At 46.6% G+C, this 21,350-nt stretch overlaps 1 protein-coding gene across 5 annotated transcripts in view; it reads right to left on the bottom strand.

The window, feature by feature from the left end:
- anks1b (ankyrin repeat and sterile alpha motif domain containing 1B) overlaps nucleotides 1-21,350 on the bottom strand; it is a 260,974-nt gene that overhangs the window by 184,811 nt on the left and 54,813 nt on the right. For all 5 annotated transcript variants that reach the window (XM_086146400.1, XM_086146403.1, XM_086146401.1 and 2 more), the window contains exons 2-3: nucleotides 9,325-9,405; nucleotides 5,165-5,321 (exon numbers count right to left, since the gene is read on the bottom strand). In XM_086146400.1, the coding sequence (XP_086002526.1) occupies nucleotides 5,165-5,321; nucleotides 9,325-9,405 (238 nt within the window). The remainder of the gene's footprint in view (nucleotides 1-5,164; nucleotides 5,322-9,324; nucleotides 9,406-21,350) is intronic.

Raw genomic sequence — 21,350 nt, 5'->3', positions numbered from 1 at the left:
AGGAGAAGATTATTTGGTTTCTATATCCCTTAGCTTACTGGCTACACATTTAACGCTACAATGCCTTGCTAAACGTAACACTTTATGTCTAAACTTCTTTTACGGACGGAGTGAAGCCGCTCCTCCAGGAAAACTACCGTTTCTATGCTCTCATGAGTCAAGGCTCCATCGGATTCGGATTGTTCACGTTGAACCGACCAGGGCGAGGAAGAGCACCGCCTCGGGTGGTAAATCCATATTCGTCGACGCGGCGGCGGCGGCGGCGGCGGCGGCGTGCCTTGAGTAAACAAGCAATCCTTCTCTGGCAGTACCTGTCTCACACACACAAGGAGTTGATATTATTATGCACACACAGCACGTATAATCAACTCCAGTACGCACTCTTTTTGCGATAAACAAAAACAGCTGTGAATGGGAACGACTGGAAGCAATTAGGCCATAAACCGCCGGCTGGAACTGGTTTACCGCCGACTAATAACGTCCGCGAAAACCTCTAAATAATCCGACGGCGGCGACAAAAGCGGGCCACCTGCGCCCTCCTCGCCTCGGCGTAGCGACCGCTAGGTGACACGGTCGCGTCGGCGGAGCCTTATCGTCGGTAGGGTGGGTTGCGTCTTCCGTTTGGCGCTCCGTATATCACCCTGACTGCTCGTTCGGCTGTCCGGACGTCGGGAAAATATGGAGACGAGGCGTCGTAAAACACGCAAACGCTTCGTAAATCTTCATTTCTGATTTACGGAAGGGGGGGGGATCCAACCCGACCGCCGATGCAAGACGGGAAAAACGGCGTTCCTTGCTCACGGGGAAGTCCCCCCCCAAAAAAAAAGGCGAGGTGGAAATAGAAGCTGCGCCTTTAAGAGCGGCCAGAGGAAGCAGAGGAAGCAGAGCCCGGCGACGGAAGCCAAGCGTGTTGGGTTTTGTTTACAGATGGAGGGAGAGGCGGTGAAGCGGGAGGCGGGTGGGGAATACAAGGCGAGGCAGACGGAGACGCGAAGAGGCGAGGATGAACGACACCGCTGGAAGAAGGTTCAGGACTCGCCGGGATTGTAACGACACGTGACCTCGTGTTTTGGTGATATAGGACATATTTGTGAAGTCTAGTGAACCTACTGTTTCCTCTTCCTTTCTTTCGGACGCTCCTTTCCAGGGTCGTCGCGGTGAATCGACATCCTAAATGTAAAACTTATCTCTGTATCCTCTCACACTGACTATCTTCATGGCGTTTTTCACTCCATCCATGAATCCTCTCTTTGGTTTTCCTCTACGTCGAACTCATTTTCATCGAGTGCCACATCGATGTAGTGTAAAATAAATGTAGCGGCTCCTTCATGTTAAACAACTCTGAATTTATTGCTCATTCAAATCCGGTTGCTCTGTTACAACATAAATCTTTTTTTTTTTTGTCAGCCACATTAAGACACCCACATTACATCATCAATGAATGATCAAACTGTCCAAGTGACTATAAAGAAAAATATCGTTTTATATCAATTTGTTGTTTTACTGGAAGGTTAACTCCGCGTTTGGTATCAAAATGCCGACTGTACTTTTTGACAACCGACGCTGCCTCGTAACACAAAAGACATACCGCTTTTTCTCCTTGAAGCACAAACACGTCTTTGCCTTCCCATCTTTCTTGAAACAGCCTTCCACCTGCATCCTGACCCAACCATCTCAGTCTGGCTTCTCTGACCTTCTCTCCAAAACATCTAGCATGTGCCGTCCCTCTGATGGACTCATTCCTGATCCTTTCCATCCTGGTCACTCCCAAAGAGAACCTCCACATCTTCATCTCTGCCACCACTGCCTTGTACACCTTTCCTTTCATGCTGGCTGATACTCTTTTATCACTCCTGACACTTTTCTCCACCAGTTCCAACATCCCTCAATGTGGTTCTTCACCTCTTCTTCACACCCTTCATTGTTCTACACTGTTTACCCTTAAATGTACTTGAAACCCTCCACCTTCTTGATCTCCGCTCCCAGTACCGTCACCGTTCCACTTGGGTTCCTTCTCATTCACACTTGTATTCTGTCTCACTGTAGCTAACCTTCATTCCTCTCCTTTCCACAGCATGCATCCACCTCTGGAGATGTTTCTCCACCTGCTCCCTGCTCTCACTTCAGATCACATCTGCAAGCATCATGGTCCATGGAGATTCCTGTCTACCCTCATCTGTCAGCCTGTCCGTTACCACTGCAAACAAGAAGGGAGTCAGAGCTGATCCTTGATGGAGTCCCACCTCCACCTTGAACTTCTCTATCACACCCAAAACACACCTCACCACTGTCTCGCATTCTGCAGCATACATGTCCTGCACCATTCCAATACACTTCGCTGCTACTCCAGACCTCCTCTTGAAATACCCTAGTTCCTCTCTCTGCACCATCTCGTATGCTTTTTCTAGGTCTACAAAGGCCCGCTAACCTTCTCTGTACTCTCTACCAGCATTCTTAAAGCAAATTTAAGGATCTGTAGTACTCTTTCCAGCCATGAAACCATACTGCTGTTCACAAATGCTTCTCACTGCTCTCAGTCCAGTTTTCACTGTGAGCCTATGCAATGCAATGCTTATCTTAACTCATCATCAACCACTTTGTATGTCACTCATTCACTCAATTATTTTCTTCACGAGGGTCATGAGGGGGTCGTCGTTTGGCAGGAGGTGGGGTTCACCCTGGACCAGTCATACATCCCTTCACACATTTGCACAATAGAGGCTCTCCACTAAGCCCGGACTGCGGGAGGAACCCGGAGAACCCTGAGGAACCCTACGCTGACACAGGGAGAACACGGAGACTCCACTCAGAAAGGCCTCCCTGTGGGAATCCAACCAGGGACCTTCTCGCTGGGAGGCAGAAGCCCAGGATCTCACATATATAAAAGAATTATGGACCAGACATCATTCGAAGCCCAATTTATCTTCCTTTCCGCACAGTGATTTACAACGGCTCTCCAGAAGGACGCACTGAAAGCGCGCACGCTAACACGGCCCTGGAGTCAGCATCTGCGCGGTATCTCTCCATCAGCACCTTGCGTTCCACGCCGCCGACCCTCCCGACAAATCACCAAAGAGGTAACAAAAAGGGGAAATTGCCTTACCTCACTCGCTGACAAACCTCTTAATTTAAGGAGCAAGTGACGCCATTTATCACAACAAACAATTAGGCCCGAGCAATTCTCAAAGGGAAATGATTTGGCTAATGGTGACAGAGTGTGTGTGTGCTTATTAGGCGGGGTGAATGATGCCCCCGCTAACCCGAAGGATCCATTACCGCACAGCCATCAAGAATAGAAATGAAAAAGTCTGCAGCCGCTCCCCGAGCACCTCGCAGTCACCTTAAGAATGCAGAAAATCAGCGAGCCCATACGACCTTATCAATATGCTGCTAGCAAAGACGGACAGCGCGGGATGAAGGCTGCGCTTGCTGATGAGTTCTGACAGCGATGGTACGATGAATCCCCTCCCCCGCGGGGCCGAGACGGTTCGCCCGGCTGTCAGAGGGCCGATGAAGAGAAATGTAATGTATGGCCTCGGCGGGACAGGAGCCAAAACAACCATGACCTGTGGAAGTGCGGGTTTACGCGCCCCGACCGACCCGACACATGCACGCCAAATCTGATCTAGCTGACGGGAGCTTTCGTACCCTGTTGAGGTTCCCGGGTTTTTCTTCATTTCCAACGGGAGGTACGAGGCTCTCTTGACAACAGCAAGGGATTGTCTACCGCAGGGCTGGAATGACCTCGTGGTCGGTGGTAGCCTCTGAGAACAACCACGATAAGGAAGGGCGCTGAAGTCCTCCAAGAAGCGAGAACTTTGCTCACTCCCCGAGGAGGCGCAAGAACAAAATGGCGTCATTCTGTTCCCTTCCCGCAGACTTGGTTCTGGAGGTTCTCGACAAATCAAGCTCAAAGGACTTAGTTCTCGTGTGGCATCCAAGAACTACTGAGTGCATGGTTAGCGTAGAGTCCCCACAGAGATGGATAGGTTTGCAGTAGGTCTATAAAGACACATGGCCAGTATTTCTATGAAAGAGGTGCCCAAAAATAGGGTGACACCTTCTGGGCGACTAGTTGTTTCTGTCCCATTTCTCCAAAGTTTAGGGCCGCGTGGGCCGATGAGGACTTCCCAGGGCTTCTGCGCCAGAGTTTCTCGCCGTAAAGAAAACAAATTTCTGGCTTCTTCACAAGGATGCGCTGGCCTTTCGGGGTTGACCTACTGAGGGTCTGATTTGACTTTGCATCCGGTGGCGGTGACTGAGCACTTCTACAATGAGGAAAACATTCATGCACTTGACTGTTTTGAAGGAAGTATGGGTACAGGGTACTTGGATAACGACACTCCAACAGTTAAACTGTCCTTTCCATTGTACAAACAAAACTAGCGGCTGAGCTCATGCCATAAAACTAACAGGAAACTAAGGAGTTAGCTGAGCGGTGTGTCTGTTTGCTGGCGTTGATATTGCAAGGGGCTAACCAGGCCATCGAGGGCAAGTGGGTGTTCAGTGTCCTACCCGAGGACACTTCGGCTTGCACAAGGGATGAGCCAGGGATCGAACAGCCAGCCTTCCAATCGGAGACAAATCGAGCCACAGGCGTCCCCCGGTCACTCCGAGAAGAACCAGCGAGCTAGCTTGTTTTCGATATAAGCCACCATTGCGGTCGTACATCCCGTGACAACTTTGGCAATTTATATTCCAGTTGCTGGGAATGTGTTAGCGATTAGCTAGAATACCTACATGAGTCCAAGCACTTGGGGTCACGATGGTCGCCCCCCGAGAGTCTGAATTTTGCATGATGATTTGGATTTGGCGGTACGCTTTATTCTGGCGGTATGTTTTATCGTATGGTCAACCCGGTGCCGTGCAGCGAGAGGTGAAGGGTCAGAGCTAAGGTTAAAAAGGCTCAAGATTAGTAGATGTTCTTCAGAAGTAGATACGGATACAGAAAAACTTTATTTGTCCCTGAGGGGCAACTCGGGTCAGTAGTGAGCCGTATGGGAAGGTGAGGGTAGTCGGACTGTGTACATTTTCATAAGAAGATACCACAGATACTACAAGCCATGTTTCACCGTCTCTTGCAAATACGACTCTGGAGGAAGGGTCTCCATTGGCCGAGAATGGCCGCTCTCCTGCATCGTAGTTGAACCAGGAGTTCTCTTACCTGTTGATTGACGCGCCCATGCGAGGGTCCATGGTGGATGAGGATGCGGACAATGTCCACGTCTCCTTTCCAGGCCGCCAGGTGCAGCGGGAAGCAACCCTTGCTGTCGGCCACATTGGTGGACGCCTCGAACTGGAGCAGCTTCAGTACCACCTCCCTGGCAGGACACACCAAGACAAACAAGCTGAGCGACGGAAGGGATAACATTCCTCCAAACAGGTGCTCTATTTTCACGGGATCAGCCTGGGGTTTAACCCGAGATTTTATGAATAATTTCAGTTTTTTTTCCTCCAAACTCTACCGCTTAAGCTCTACAAATATTTGGTTACTTTGAGCAAATCCTTCAGTGAGGCCTCTGTGAGAACACGCAAGTGAAAGTTATCTCAAGATCAAGAATAGTTGCCTCTTGCCGGTGATGGTGGAACATTTCAGCTGTAAAAGACGTGAGGAACACGACGTCTTTCACCCCAATGAAGTCGCTGTATAATCCAAACAGATGAAGTGAAGAGTCACCGAACTGAGAATCCCATTTTTGCTGAAGTCACCGGTCTCTGAGGATGAAGGTGAAGAACCTCGTTTGCATTGAAAATGTCAGGGGGGAGGAGGGGAAGCAGATGCTTGATGATCTGCTTTGTTAATTTCAATGTTTCAAGCCTTTCTTTTCCGGACGATTGGCTCGGTATGTCCGCCTTGCGACAAGAAGGTCCCCGGTTCTATTCCTTCTCCATGTTCTCCCTGTGTCCGGCTTCTTCGGGGTTCCTCCAAGAGTCCAAAAACATCCAGGAAGTTCATCGAAGTCCACGACTTGTCCACTGACGGTCCGGGATGAACCCGATGAACCCGACGACGGCTGCGAGAAGCTTCCCGGCAACACTGAGCGGAGGATAAGCGCTAAAGATAACGAAGGAACGAAGTAATGAATCGACTTTCCGACAGTCGTGATAGTCGAAGGATTAGAAGGAGCCTGAAGAAGGAGCTCCTCGGGGATAAAAAGCACATAGCCATGTTTCCTCCACCTCTGAATGGCCCGCTTCTTTCTTCCCTTTTAAATCTCTGCAGATCCTTGTTGGCAGCCTACTTCCCGGGCCGAGGACGCCGCCCTCCTCTTCGTTCACCAGCTGATCCGAAAGGAGGAAATCCGCATAATTGCCCCCAAACACAGCGCTAATCCTTCAGTTCCAGCCGGCCGGGATAAGAAGTCGGGCTGACGGCAAATCCTCGCCGCGTAACAGATTCTTCAGCGAGTTCAGGTGAAGAAAAGAAAAACCCGTGTTGGTGCCGACAAAACATTATCCGATTCTTTTCCCCCCGCGACGCGTTCGCAGCGGATTAAAGCGAGGCGCTCTGACCTCGGGGAGGCGTCCAGACGGACCCGGATTAAAGCGTCATCGAAACTTACGCAGAATATCCCGACTACATTCTGTCGCCACGGAAAGTAGGACGTGAAAAACATGAAGCTCGCGGTCTTCGCCGCGCCGTCGCATTTATAAACACATAGATCTATACCTCTATCTATATGGAGTCAGATGACTTTTTAATTCCTCTTCCTTCAGCCGAAGGGAATATTCAAATGTTTTTACTTGTTAAGACCTTAAAACACTTGATAGCCTTGACACTTTATATTTTATTGTATTTCTTATTCTCCCTCCTTCCTACTATTATCTATTATTGTTATGTTTTGCTTGAAACTCTGGCACAACAATTTCCTTCGGGACAAATAAAGTTGTTCTTATCTTATCTTATCTTATCTTATACAACAAACAATTCATTCATAAGGGACGTTCGACGGTCACTTATTCACGCATTAATTAAATACAATCATTCAGTCATTCACAAATTAAATTGACACACAACGATTCACCCTCTCATTCACGCGTCCTATGGAGCAAATGATTCACTCATCATATCGATGCAAACAACCGTTCATTCACTCATATGTTAAGCAGAGACATGCAACATTCACTCGTTCACGCATCATTTTGAGACATTCAACATTCATGTTTCGCGTAGAGACGCACAATATTCACCCATTCACACGTCACATAGAGAGAAACAACGTTCACCCTCTCATTCATGCGTCCTATAGACGTACAACCATTCATTCATTCACACGTTTAGTAGAGAATTTGACATTCACCCTCTCATTCATGCATCATGTAGAGCAAACAATAATTCACTCACTCACTCATTCATAAGTCATATTCAACATTCACTCATAATTTACAAACATACAACCATTCATTCACATTTTAGGTAGAGACGTACAACATTCACCCTCTCATTCACACATGATGGAGATTTTCAGGCATACAAGTATTGCCCCTCATGTACGCGTCTTAAAAGGTACAACTATTCACCCTCTTATTCCCGTATCATGCGGAGACATACATTCACTCGCTCATTCACACGTCCTATAGACGCACAGCCATTCATTCATTCACACGTTCAGTAGAGAATTCGACATTCACCCTCTCATTCATGCATCATGTAGAGCAAACAATAATTCACTCACTCACTCATTCATAAGTCATATTCAACATTCACTCATAATTTACAAACATACAACCATTCATTCACATTTTAGGTAGAGACGTACAACATTCACCCTCTCATTCACACATGATGGAGATTTTCAGGCATACAAGTATTGCCCCTCATGTACGCATCTTAAAAGGTACAACTATTCACTCTCTTATTCCCGTATCATGCGGAGACATACATTCACTCGCTCATTCACGTGTCAAAAAGAGAAGTACAACATTCCCGTGTCGTATAGATGGTGGATGTTGGTATGGTAAAGCAAAGCCGTTTGGAAGGAACCTCTAATTTGGGGGAATACCAATGAAAAAAGAAATGGACCTATTGAAATTGGATTGAATTACAGGTGTGTGTGTGTGTGTGTGTGTGTGTGTGTGTGTATCCAGACCGGAGGCTGTGTCCCAGAGGACCGCAGTTAATTATCAGTTATTACTGTAACCATGACAGCCACGCTACAATTAACTGCATGACGGGTAAAAAAAAAAAAAAAACAGCTTCGCCATTTAACAAATGCACTCAGGCTGCGTATTGACCCACAAATGTCAGGAGCTTCACCGCGGTTTCCTCTCCAACGTCCTTCTCCACGGTCCGACCAACCTTCGGAAAGATGAGCTTCAGCTGGGAGACTTTCTTTCTGCCTCCATTCTATCGCCCGGGGATTATCAATGGATTATCAATGGATTATCAATGGCGAGATAACAACCGGATCTGTCAAAATGAAGGTGTTAATCCAGATTCTTTAATCCCGTTTCATCTATTTGACCAAAACAAAATGCAACTCCCCTCATAGTGCATGTGTGATTAATCCAAATTAATCCACAGCTGCCATTCGATTAATCGTATTAATTTTGATGACATTATTTTGCGGACCAGAATGCACACCGCGTTTTACAGCGCATGATAAAACATACGGTATATAAAAAAAAAATAAAAACAGTTATACATAAACACAAATGTCCGGTAATGATCTGTTGAAGCTCAGTACGTAGCGGTAGGAGGTTAGCATAGGACGTACTGTTCTCTGATTGGTTGCCAGCGATAGCGAACACCTGAAGATAGAGTGAAGTTGGAACAACGTTGTATTACCAGCGCGAAATAATTAGTCTAACATCGTCTGACGTCGCATCCCGTATTCAACCAGAGGCTTCGTCGCTTCCCAAAGTCGCACTAAAACATTTCGCCAGATGTTTGAGCGCAGTGTGCCACATCAAATTGGACAAGAATTCATTCATAAGACGCACAAAGTCTCTCTTTCTTTGGTCCCGAATTTCAAAAATGAAGGGGAAGAGAGAATGTTGAGCTCTGTTTTACAAGTGAGGCGATAAAAATCAGACTTGTTGAGCTCCCAGAATGAGTTCCAAGCGTAACATTACTCTGGATTTAAAGGCAAATTAAACAGACAGGTCTTTAATTCACTTTGAAAAAGAAAAAGAGGGCTTGTCGGAAATATCCCCGCGCCGCCGCCGCCGATGGTCATTAAACACGCGTCTTCGTCGATTCCTTTACGAAACCCGTAACGAACAAAAGAAATCACGTGAATTAAAAGCCAGATAAATCCAAGTTTTCCTGGAGAATTGCTGTTTTCCCTTGTTTCGTACCGAAGCAGCGCGGCGGCGTCTCACCTGTGGCCGTTGAGCGAGGCGTGGTGTAGCGGCGTGTATCCCGAGGTATCCGTGCAGTTGACGTTCAGGCCTTTCCACATGCTGCGGGGTGAAAGAGCGGGACAGAAACCAATCAGAAATCATCATCACGTGAGGAGAATCGTTCGCGCGAAAGCGGCTTTCAAGGCGCCGTCGACGGTATGCTTCGCAGACGGCCGCTCCTCGGCGCTACACCGGAACATTTACACATCTTTGTACCGCGGAGGCGTCCGTCTGTTGCCTCTGCAGCAGCTGCCAAGCCAAAATCTGGGCCAACTAGAAGTCCTTTCCCATTGGAGGAACTCATCCGAGGACACGGCGGAAAGGGACGAGGTGTTTCCCCTCATTTGGCACATGGCGATACACTTGACAAGTGTAAGCCCACTGGAGAAGGGGCAACTCCTGGACACTTTTCTGTCTGAAAGCGGCTGTCGAAGTGGCTCCCCAACGCTCCTCCTCAGACTCGACTGACAAGGTTTTCTTTTCTATTCTACACCCGGACTAAGTGAAGGCCATTCGGTTGCATCGGAGGGCCCTGAAAGCACCATCGCCGAAAGTCAAGCGCAAGGCAGACTCACAAGTCTATCCACTTGGATTTAAATTCAATTTCAAACCCAAACCCTCAGGGATGTCTCCGACCATCGTGAAACAACGAAGGTCGTTAGATGGATGACGGCGGAGGTCTGCACTCCACAGGTCCCCCTTCTACCTGGTACATTGACCGGTATGCTACCAGAAGCTTGCAGATCGGCGGAGAACCGTCTCGGAGCAAAAACGGCTTACATTTCGCATTTGGGGATCTGGGATGTTTTCTCCATTTCCAGGCTAATGCTTCAGGCTCCTGGGGTGTGAGGACTATAATTTTTTCATTTTAATTCATTCGGGGCCAAAAGCCACAAGGACTTAGCACCTATTTCATCACGATTACAGATAAAGAATGTGAGTGAGGTCAACTCTTGTGCAAACGGCTGAGCCAGGCAAAAAAAAAAAACACCAAAAAGTGAATCACATGGCTACTCACACAAGCCAAACACACTCACACACACATTAACATACTACAGAGGGTTTTCCCAGGGCTATAATTATATGACCTCTCTTTTTCACATGAACTCCACCAACTGCGTCAGACAGAGGTACCAATTAGTCGAATTCCAGCCGCGAAAGCTCCAGGCCGACCGGCAGCATCCAGCCACTTCTAGAAATGGCTTTATTACCTCCTTTAAATTAAGACGGGCTCCGTGTCGTCACAGCCGACGTGAGGAACGTCACGTGGAAATAGCAAACCCGTGCCTCGCGGTACCCTGAAGGACGACTACCGTCATTTCCGGACTATTGAGCGCATATGAATATAAGTCGCAACGGCTAAAAATAACAAATAAATGTGTGCATATACAGGCTGCACTTGTCTGTAAGCCGCAGGTGTCCACGTTGTAACATGAGATATTTACACAGAAACATTTTTTTAAAACTTTTAATTCGATACATACCGCTAACATACTGGAAATGCTTTTTATTTTCCCCAAACAGTGCCTGTAACACGGCTGATGACAAATATTAATAATAAACAACGCAAGGAAAAGTCCATCAACTCACTATCTCGGTCTTCCTCCTGCCCCCAAAAAAACCATGATAGGCAAAATCCATGAAATAGAATTTTTTTTTAATTTTTTTTTTACAATTATTATACAATTAAATACTCTATTATACATTGAAAAGAAAGAACAAACCATTTTACAGGCTCAATCATTTGTTTCACAAATAAAAATACTGTACTTTAGAAACTTTTTTCAACAAATAATATTAATTCTAATCCTCAATGTGAACAGAAGGCTTCAAATTGCGGAGATTAGCTCCGCCCACCGCGACCTTATTGGTGCTGCCAAACTTATTGCCGCTGTCGTCCTTATGTTTACTTCTTCCTTCTTTATGGAACGAATGGAAGATTCATTCATTCCGTAATGCCGACCTGCAGCCGCGTAGCTTTCAGCTTCCCTTAGCATGTCCAGAAGTTTAACTTTATCTGCCATAGATAGCATCTTCCGCTGCCTTTTGGGCCCTTTTGTCGCTCCAGAGCGTTTTGTCAACATTATGGCTTTTAGAGAAACTGGAAATCGCAAGAGAATTTGCACGTACGTCATGTAAATTCGGCAAGCTGTTTTACGTACGTGCACATATTAAACTGCAACGTTATTGACGCACAGGTAGAGAAGAAGCGGAGTGACTTTTTAGCCAATCAGAATGCAGAACACAATGCACGATGCAAATCCGTGAAGTAGCGAAACCGTGAAAAGTAAACCGCGTTATAGCGAGGGATCACTGTGATTTCATTGGTCACGTGTGACGAGGCTAAAAGTTTTAGCGTGAAGCTCGTTAGCCCCCAAAAATCCATAAATTAGCCGTATCGTTGTTCGAGCCGCAGCGCTCAAAGCGTTGAAAATCATGGTACATAAACTTTGATAAAACAATTTTTTCCTTTATCCGCATTTATTATGCATTATTATATTCTCATGCATTATTTGTTATTTAGAAAGTACATTTTTCTAATTAAAAAAAAATAGCAAAACCAGCAGGCTAGGATGGATTAATATCGTTTTAGTGAACGGGGAACCAAGATATGTCTGTCTTCATGAAATTACAGCGAATTACAATTTCTTTCCCGCCTCTTGTTGACTCTTGTGCATTATCACATCTACGTGCACAACCACGTGCGTTTAGCATCCTTAGCCTCATTAATTACACTTTATCCTCAGACGGCGACCGCGCTCAGCGACAACTGACGTCGGCCACATGTCTACGGAGGGTTGGACAGGAATCTCCACGGAGCGTGATGTTTTGCAGACGACGCTGTGATCTGCACACTTACACACACACACACACACACACACACACACACACACACACACACTATTGATCTATTTTGCCGACTACAGAGATTAAAAACAAACTAATAGATAAATAATGAAAACACACAATGGGCTACAGGTGGAGTCCAGGCAAGATTTCAGCGCAGGCATCTTTCTACTGGGTCAGCTGGTCACGTGCCGTGTGTGTGTGTGTGTGTGTGTGTGTGAGTGTGTGTGTGACACACGGATCGATTGCATTGCTCCAATGACCCCTTTCAGCGCTGACCTGTGGAACCCCTGCAGTGGGCGGCCTGAAGCAGGAGGCTGATGGACAGCAGAGATACAAACAAAGGGCTGAATCTCTTCCCTGCAGAGGTTCAAGTGCATTTTAACAAATTTACTGTACAAAATATATATTTATACGCCGCTCTGGTTGCATCTCATTCACAAAAAGTAAAGGTAAAGAATGAGAAAGACGAAAATATCGCTATGTCAACAGTCTCAACGGTACTGATGTTATCTCACAAGTCCCCTGTGCGCGACTCTGAGCTAGCTTCTTTACAATTCAAGCGGCGGTCTTTTGTTAGCAAGCGACTGGAGTAAGCAAAGGCACTCGACTACCGTACGCCTTCGCTTAGCGTTAGCTGTGTCTGAGAGCACCACTGTGACTTGAGGTGGTCTTAAAAGCAGGTTAACAAGCTACTATGTTAGCTAAGACATTGGGCTTGCTTCGTGTTAGCTATGCCTGAGGATAGTACTGTGACTACAGGCGGTTTTAGAAGTATGCTAACAGGCATCTATGTTAGCTAAGACGTCGGCCTTTGCTTCGTGTTAGCTGTGTCCTATGGTGCTACTGTGGCTTCAGGTGGTTTTAAAAGTGGGCTAACAGGCTACTATGTTAGCTAAGACATTGGGCTTGATTCGTGTTAGCTGTGCCTAAGGATACTACTGTGACTACAGGCGGTTTTAGAAGTATGCTAACAGACGTCTGTGTAGGCTAAGACATCGACCTTTGCTTCATATTAGCTGTGTCCTGTGGTACTACTGTGACTTCAGGTGGTTTTAAAAGTGGGCTAACAAGCTACTATGTCAGCTAAGACATCGGCCTTTGCTTCGTGTTAGCTGTGTCCTATGGTGCTACTGTGGCTTCAGGTGGTTTTAAAAGTGGGCTAACAGGCTACTATGCAAGCTAGACTTGGGCCTTGTTTAGTGTTAGCTCTGTCTGAGGGTACTACTCTAGCTTCAGGTGGTTTTAGAAGTATGCTAACAAGTTACTCTGTTAGCTAAGCCATTGGGCTTTGCTTAGTGTTAGCTTCAGTTGGTTTTCAGAGGTGCACCAACAAGCTACTACATTAGCTAGGACATTGACATATAGAGACATACAACCAGTCACATGCTCAAAATAGCTTGTGTCACCTCCAGACGTGTCGTTTGCAACTTGTGCGGCCGATTTTCAAGTGAGCTTCCAGAGGGCTGCTCAGTTCAGACACGTCACCAAGACTCACATAACCCAACAAATACAAACATTTCACCGCGAAAATATCGATGATGGGGAAAATCCTGGTTTTAAAACAAAAAGAAAAAGCTCTGGTTTAATGCTATGCGTATTCCAAGGTGTGGGTGGCCGAGCAGCCTTGGCGGAAATCAATCGAGGAGCCTTTCTCTGTCGGAAAACCTTTAGAAAGCCAGCTGTTACGTATGAATAATAAGAGTTCGCTGTCAAAGCTGCAGCTCATTGTGTCCGAACAAACAGAACTCGGGACCGGATCCAGGAGACAGCGCTGGAGGTCGGCGTGAGACGCCGAGCTCTGATAATTTGCTCGTTTTCGGATTTTTCTCGTTTTCGTCAGTTGTTCTGCTTTTGGCAACAAAACCGATTTGAAAGGTTTAGGAAAATGTCATGGCTTGAAATAAAGAAAACCTTTCATAACGCTAACCGCACAAGAAAGTCTTCCTAATAAAGGCAGCCAAGGAGCTTTTATAATACTTGATTAACATTGTGAAAGGCTCTTTTTAACCCAAAGCAAGCTTCCCGATTGCTTTCCTTTGCGCCCCAAAGGCAGACGGCGCCCCGACGAGTCCAAACACCGAGCTGAAAGCGGCAAATGAAAGTCAAAGCCGTGGGTGATGTCACTTCTTGTAACGTCTCCGGTGCGGATGTGCACACCGGCCAAAAGTAACCCCGCTCGGCACGTAAAGGTCATTGGTAATTCCGTCCTACGAACAAGGAGCCGGGGTGGAAGACTGCTCGATCGGATAAACGACCCGCGGTTTAAAGGACCGAGAAGCCCGTTTTTGACCAGATGACTCCGAATCGGAAGCTTAGCGGGGAAACTGCCGCGGCTAATAGGTCAAAAAACATTTGAAAATGAACACAAAATGAACACATTGGACAGCGATAGATCAGAAAATGAATTGAAGGCCATCTGACAGGAAGTAGTTCTGGAGAAGAAGGAAGAAGAATGAGTAAAAAGCCACTGCGTGGTGACGCTAGCATTCAAAGATACAGCTGAGGGCGCGGTGACATGCTAACAGCAAACTTAACTTAACCAAAGTAAAGCCTCCAAGCAAATGTGATAGCTTGCTAACACATCGTCAACCACCAACTGAGGTCGCAGCGGTACGCTCACACAAGCTAATAGGAAGTGAAAGCCGTCTTAGCTAACGTAGGGGTTTGCTAGCACACTTGTGAGGCCTCTAGGTACTCTCCAAGAGGCAAGAAATTCATCCCTTCTTTCCCTGGCCGTGAAATTTCGTACTTCAACAGAAACTCAGGTGAAGAACTCCTGCGAAGTCTCTGCGTGTCTTTATATGTCTATCTAAACGTTTTACAGCGTTCCTCATACTTCATTCTTTTCATCCTCACAACTATCACTGTACAACCTTCGATGCTAGCAAAAATGCGGTATTGAAAACACGTCCGCTTGGCCTCATTTACCGCATCCACTTCACATTTCTCACCCGTTGCATAAGACTTCTTGGACGACCCGCGAGACAAAAGCTCAGCTCGGATGATCTGGCAAAAACGAGCCACAGGAACAGAAGGACATCATTTTGTTCCCGCGGCTCTGAGAGCCAAAACAAAGTCCTTAAAACCACCCGATGACACAGCAGCATCCTCAGACAGGGAATATCAGGTGAAGGCCAATGTCTAAGCTAACATAGTAGCTTGTTAGCAAATTACTTAATCCAATGGAGTCATGGTAGCATGCTAAGACACAGCTAATGTTAAGTGAGGGCTGAAGTCTAAGCTTACATAATAGCTTGTTAGCACACTATATAAACCAACTGAAGTTACAGAAGAATACTCAGGCCGCTAAAATTAGCCTATGTGGAGGCCAATGTCTAAGCTAACATAGTAGCTTGTTAGCACACTAAAAGTCACAGCAGCATGCTCAGACAAAACTATTATTACGAGAGGACACCAGTCTTAGCTTGTTAGCACACTAATTCATCCAATGAAGACACAGCAGCATGCTAAGACACAGCTAATATTAAGTGAGGGATAAAGCTTACATAGTAGCTTGTTAGCACACTATATAAACCAACTAAAATAGTTGGTTTTAGTCTACATAGGCTAAAATTAGCCTATGGAGAGGCCAATATCTAAGCTAACATAGTAGCTTGTTAGCACTACTACTTCATCCAATGACGACACAGTAGCATGCTCAGACAAAGCTTATAATATATGAGGGCCAAAGTCTTAGCTAACATAGTAGCTTGTTAGCACTACTACTTCATCCAATGACGACACAGTAGCATGCTCAGACAAAGCTTATAATATATGAGGGCCAAAGTCTTAGCTAACATAGTAGCTTGTTAGCATACTACTTAATCCAATGAAGTCACAGTAGCATGCTAAGGTAAAGCTAATATTTTCAGAGGGGCAAAATGTTAGCTAACACAGTAGCTTGTTAGCACATAACTAGGACCAACTAAATTCACAACAGCATGCTCAGACACAGATAAAATGAAGTAAAGACTGCTGCGTTAGCAAACATAGTGCTAACGGATATTGATCAACCCATGCCAGGAAACACCCTGAACGCCATTCAAAAAAATGAAAGATTTGCCCTTTTCCCTGACGGAAAAGAGACTTATCATGTATTTGCTTGTAAATTCCCACCCAAAAACAAGCTTCTCTGACAGCGCCGCATTTAACTGTATCAGTTTGAATCCATAACCGCGGAAGTCTGAAAACACACTCATGTTTTATACATTTTCCTGACCTGCTTTCTATATTTAACAGTTGTTAACTCATGAAAGGAGCCATGTACAAACACGCAAACGCACCGCCCATAAACACCCTATTACTTTTTAAACAGGCGAAAAAAAGGAGCTCTTTTTCGACTCTGAATAAACACTCGGGGCCACGGGACGCCGTCACAAACAACCATTTGAGCGCACAGGCTCGGCAGTCATGCCCCGATTAGCATCGCCTCCGTAAAGGTACGTAAACAAACACGAGCGGCGGCGCCGGAGGAAACGCGTCGGCCTCGTCGGACCGTGACAGCTTTCGCTTCCCGTCCCGAACACCTTCGCGTGGGCGTCAGATGGTGACACGGCGCCGATAAACAAAGACGCGTGGTGGAAACCGGATCTCGAGGGGATTTTCGGCGAAAAAAAAAATCATCAGGGGAGGAAATTAAACAGCGTAGCTCCTATCGGGTGGGTAGCGTCACCCCTGAGAATTAGCTCCCTAATTTGCAGCTCTCTTCGGCATGATTTGGCTCATTTGTTTGGTTTCACAGCACACTAAGCGAATGTCTCAGACGCGCCGTCCTAATGAGGGCCGTTTACGGCCACGGCGGGCAGATGTTCGCAGTGAAATAATAAATACAAACATTCTACTTGATGAGTAGAATCTACTTGTAGGAGAACACATTGAGCAGAGACAGAAAACCAGAGGGCGGCAAAAATCCAACCCACGCCAAAGGTCAATAGCCACTTTAAGACTGAAAAGTTCCAAGAACTGTTTAGCTTGGATTTCGTTCCAGGAAGTAGCCTTTAGTTTCTTATTCTCACAGGCGCTAAGGGACCACGGTGGTCTGCGAAGTCCACGCTCGAAAACAAACCGCTGCAAAGTAGAAGAAGAGAAAGAGGATACGGGCAGCGTGGAGGTGGGAGCTGGAATAATAACCAGCAAAAACACAAAATAATAATAAAAACAGCGTGCAAATCAGACAGTTAAGTGCACTATTTCATTAAACAGTTAACATTCAACTACACAGTAAAAAGTGTGAAGAACCCCGCTAGGCTAAGCTAGCCATTAGCAAATCAAACAGCTAAGTGCACTATTTCATTAAACAGCTAACATTCAACTATAAAGTAAAAAGTGTGAAGAATCCCGCTAGCCCTGACTAGCCATTAGCAAATCAAACTGTAAAGTGCACTATTTCATTAACGGTTAACATTCAACTATACAGTAAAAAGCGTTAAGAACCCCGCTAGGCCTGGCTAGCCATTAGCTACTAGCCAAAATATTGATATTCCACTGCAAGCCGCGAAACCCCTCTGAGGAGCTTGAACCTCTTCGTCGCTCGCCGCTTCTCTTCGTTTTGTCGCACGAAAACAGCTGATGGTTTTGAAAAACGGCGCTCCGCAGTTCGCAAGAGGTATCTGGTAATGGGCGTGGCTTGGGAGTTCGACCAATCACCTACGTAATGTGAGTTTCTCAGATTTGGCGCCGGAATATTCTTGTCTCCGGTTATATAATGCTTTCCAAATGCAGCAGGAAATGGCCTCGTTCCCGAAAAGGTTCTCGGAACAGCTACCTGCCGTGTAGCTCACCTTTCCCAGTTGTTTGCGGACGTCATACCTTGGATTTATCTAATTTGTGTTTGGGGTACCAACCGCTAAAGCTACCATCTGTATCAACTCAAGCCCAAGCTGTGCCGTCACACTCGTCATCCGCTAACCCGGAGACCGAATCATCACACAACACTACTTCATCCAATGAAGACACAGCAGCATGCTAAGACACAGCTAATATTAACTGAGGGATAAAGCTTACATAGTAGCTTGTTAGCACACTATATAAACCAACTAAAATAGTTGGTTTTAGCCTACATAGGCTAAAATTAGCCTATGTAGAGGCCAATATCTAAGCTAACATAGTAGCTTGTTAGCACTACTACTTCATCCAATGAAGACACAGTAGCATGCTCAGACAAAGCTTATAATATATGAGGGCCAAAGTCTTAGCTAACATAGTGGCTTGTTAGCATACTACTTCATCCAATTAAGTCACAGTAGCATGCTAAGTTAAAGCTAATATTTTCAGAGGGGAAAAGTGTTAGCTAACACAGTAGCTTGTTAGCACATAACTAGGACCAACTAAATTCACAACAGCATGCTCAGACACAGATAAAATGAAGTAGCTAACATCTGCATCTACTCAAGCCCAAGCTGCGCCGTCACACTCGTCATCCGCTAACCCGGAGACCGAATCATCACACAACCGACGACCGCCAACCGGAATCGAGCGAATCGGCTCCCGAACGGCTTCTTATCACAGCTGCTCTTCCTCGGCGTGCCGCGAATTTCCAAAGTCGTTCCGGAGCTGAATCAGCTCCCCGCGTTGTTTCCTCCTCTTTTCAGACGCCGCACAAAAGCTAGCCCGGCGGAGTCGGAAGAGAATCGGAGGAGGGCGCCGGAGATTAGATGGCGGATAAGGACCCATTTGGCGACGCGGCCCCTCGGCGGACGAATCAAACGTTGCAAACTATGGCGTCCTCGCCAATTAACCTCTTTGGAGGCAGCGACACGCGGTAGAAGCTCATTAGGGTCTCGGCGTGCGCCAAGTGAAGAGCTTCTGTTCAATCAGATAATCCAGCTTTTGTGCAGCAGGCGCGACGGCGGTGCCTCTACAACCGAATCCTCCAACGGCGGCGGCGGCGGCGTCTTTCTCCCATTAATTACACCGCTGGAAGGTGAAGAGGCCAAACGTCAGCCGAAGGGCCCCCAGCGGGAGGAGCGGCGCTGCTCCTCGCCTGAACCCTTCTGGAATTACAGGCTAAGCGTCCACCCCCACCCTCGCCTTCGCCTTCGCTGTTTTCGCCTCTACGGCGGAGAAACAGGAAACCAATCCTGCCGGATAATCATTCGTCAGATGAAAGGGAGGCGGCGGGATCAAACAGAGTTGAGGAAAGGTGACGTAGCATAGCGCTAAGGGCTAATGACCGTTTGGGCGGTGCATTGAGCGAAGCTGGAAGCTAATAGAGGAAGTTCTCCATTTACGATTCCATTTACAACGTCGCCGTCTCCTATTAACCTGTTAAGACAGGTGCGGGTGAATACAGTGCGTTTACATTTGTCGGTTGTAGTATTTTTGGGAACCTTTATGGCTCCCATTACATTACATTAGGCAGACGCTTTTATCCAAAGCGACTTACAATAGAGGACATAAGAACTGCAAATAACACTTGCAAATACAAGATGCACAGAAAATATACAGAACTTGGGTTAGTGAGTTGTTTTTTTTGTTGTTTTTTTTTGACAAAGACGTACACAAACGTACACACACACACACACTGCATAGCCTGACTTGGTGCCTAACCTGATCTGGGGCATCAGCGCAGTTAAAAAGTCCTGAAAGAGAAAAGTTTTTACTTGTTTCTTGAAGGTTTGAGAGAGATGATGCTAGTCTTGTTGCTTCTGGATGTTTGTTCCACCACTGAGGTCGTAGAACTGAGAACAGTTTCGCCTGAGATCGCTTAGAGCGAGCAAAAGGTACTCCCAAGCGCAAGGCCGACTTCTGAAAGCAGTTCAGACTTACGACAAACGTCACGCCGTAAGAACGGTACTCCAACGTAAGTCCTGCTCTACTGAGGTACACATTTTTCTTGCTAATTATCAGTTTTTTGTTTTCTGGTTTAAATCACGGTAACATTGTCCACTTTATATCATTTCTTGGTGGTTTTAAAGGTCTTTCACTCGTCACTCGCGTCTGCCTCCGGTCGACGTGATCGACAGACCGTGTGGTAAAAACGGGCTAGGTTGTGAGCGGATTCTTGAGCGGCAGCAACGCCCACGGCTAATTTCCGCTCAATGTTTAATTTTCAAGCACGCGGCGCCGTCTCTCCGCCCTCTGCGTTCACTTCCTGCGGAATTCTCTAATATCTCAGTGAGCCGGAGGGCGGGTAGAAAAACGAAGAGAACCGGGATCATCCATCGTTGATGTTACCGTCATTGATTTCACTCCAGGTGGAGCAAAGTAGCCTTAAAGCTAATTTGTGCTAAATAATACTAATAATAATAATATTAACAATCGGCGCCTCACCGCGTGTCACTGATTCAGGGGCAGTGTTGCGCTTTATGCAAACAACATGGCGGCGGTAGAACCAAATAGAAGGATTCGCAGGCACAATCTGCTACCGCTACTCCGCTTTCTCCGACGCCACCATGTTTACTGTTATTGTCCGAGACTCGCTCCGCGGCGCCCCCTAGTGGACGCACCCTGCAACAACAACCAGGACGAAACGCACACATGGATGAACCCGTAAAAACAGCCCTGCGCCAAAAAAAAAAAAAAAAAGAAAACTAATTTCAAATGCAAACACTTTCACAACGGGCGCCTTCGTCCGGCCGCGGATGTTGGAGGAGGATCCAAAGTTCAGGCGACTTCAAAGCGGCGCTTTGTCTGCAGAAGAGGAGGAGCCGAGGACGCTTTGTGCTCCCCGGGCCTTTTCAGACGCTCAAAACCTTTTTTTTTTTTTTTTTTTTTTTTATTTCCCGGAGCCGTCCCGTAAAACGGGACAAAAAGAAAAAGAAAAAAAATCAAAGGCTCCCCGGCGGGAACGGTAATAACTTCACGAGGAGGTTGAGCGGGAAAGGAGGCGCGCAGAGGATAACATCAGACAGGAAGTGGACTCGCTTCATATCCTGTTTGGAGCGTCGAGGAAGAGAAGAGAAACCTTCGGATTAAGCCAAAAAACAGTGGCTCCGTGTGTGTGTGTGTGTGTGTGTGTGTGTGTGTGTGTGTGTCTTTGAACCTTCAAATCCCACAAAGCCGCCGATTTTCCTGAAGCTCCAGGGCAGGAATATTCTGCATGTCTCAGGCAGGTGCAGCAGCTAAAATGATGGCGAGAGTGTGTGTGTGTGTGTGTGTGTGTGTGTGTGTGTGTGTGTGTGTGTGTGTGTGTGTGTGAGAGAGAGGAGAGCCGA

This window comes from Fistularia commersonii, chromosome 5 (assembly GCF_037954325.1).
Source record: "Fistularia commersonii isolate RoL2024-O1a breed Wild chromosome 5, RoL_Fcom_v1.0, whole genome shotgun sequence".
NCBI classification, from domain to species: Eukaryota; Metazoa; Chordata; class Actinopteri; order Syngnathiformes; family Fistulariidae; genus Fistularia; species Fistularia commersonii.
This window is presented reverse-complemented; position numbering and strand designations above follow the sequence as displayed.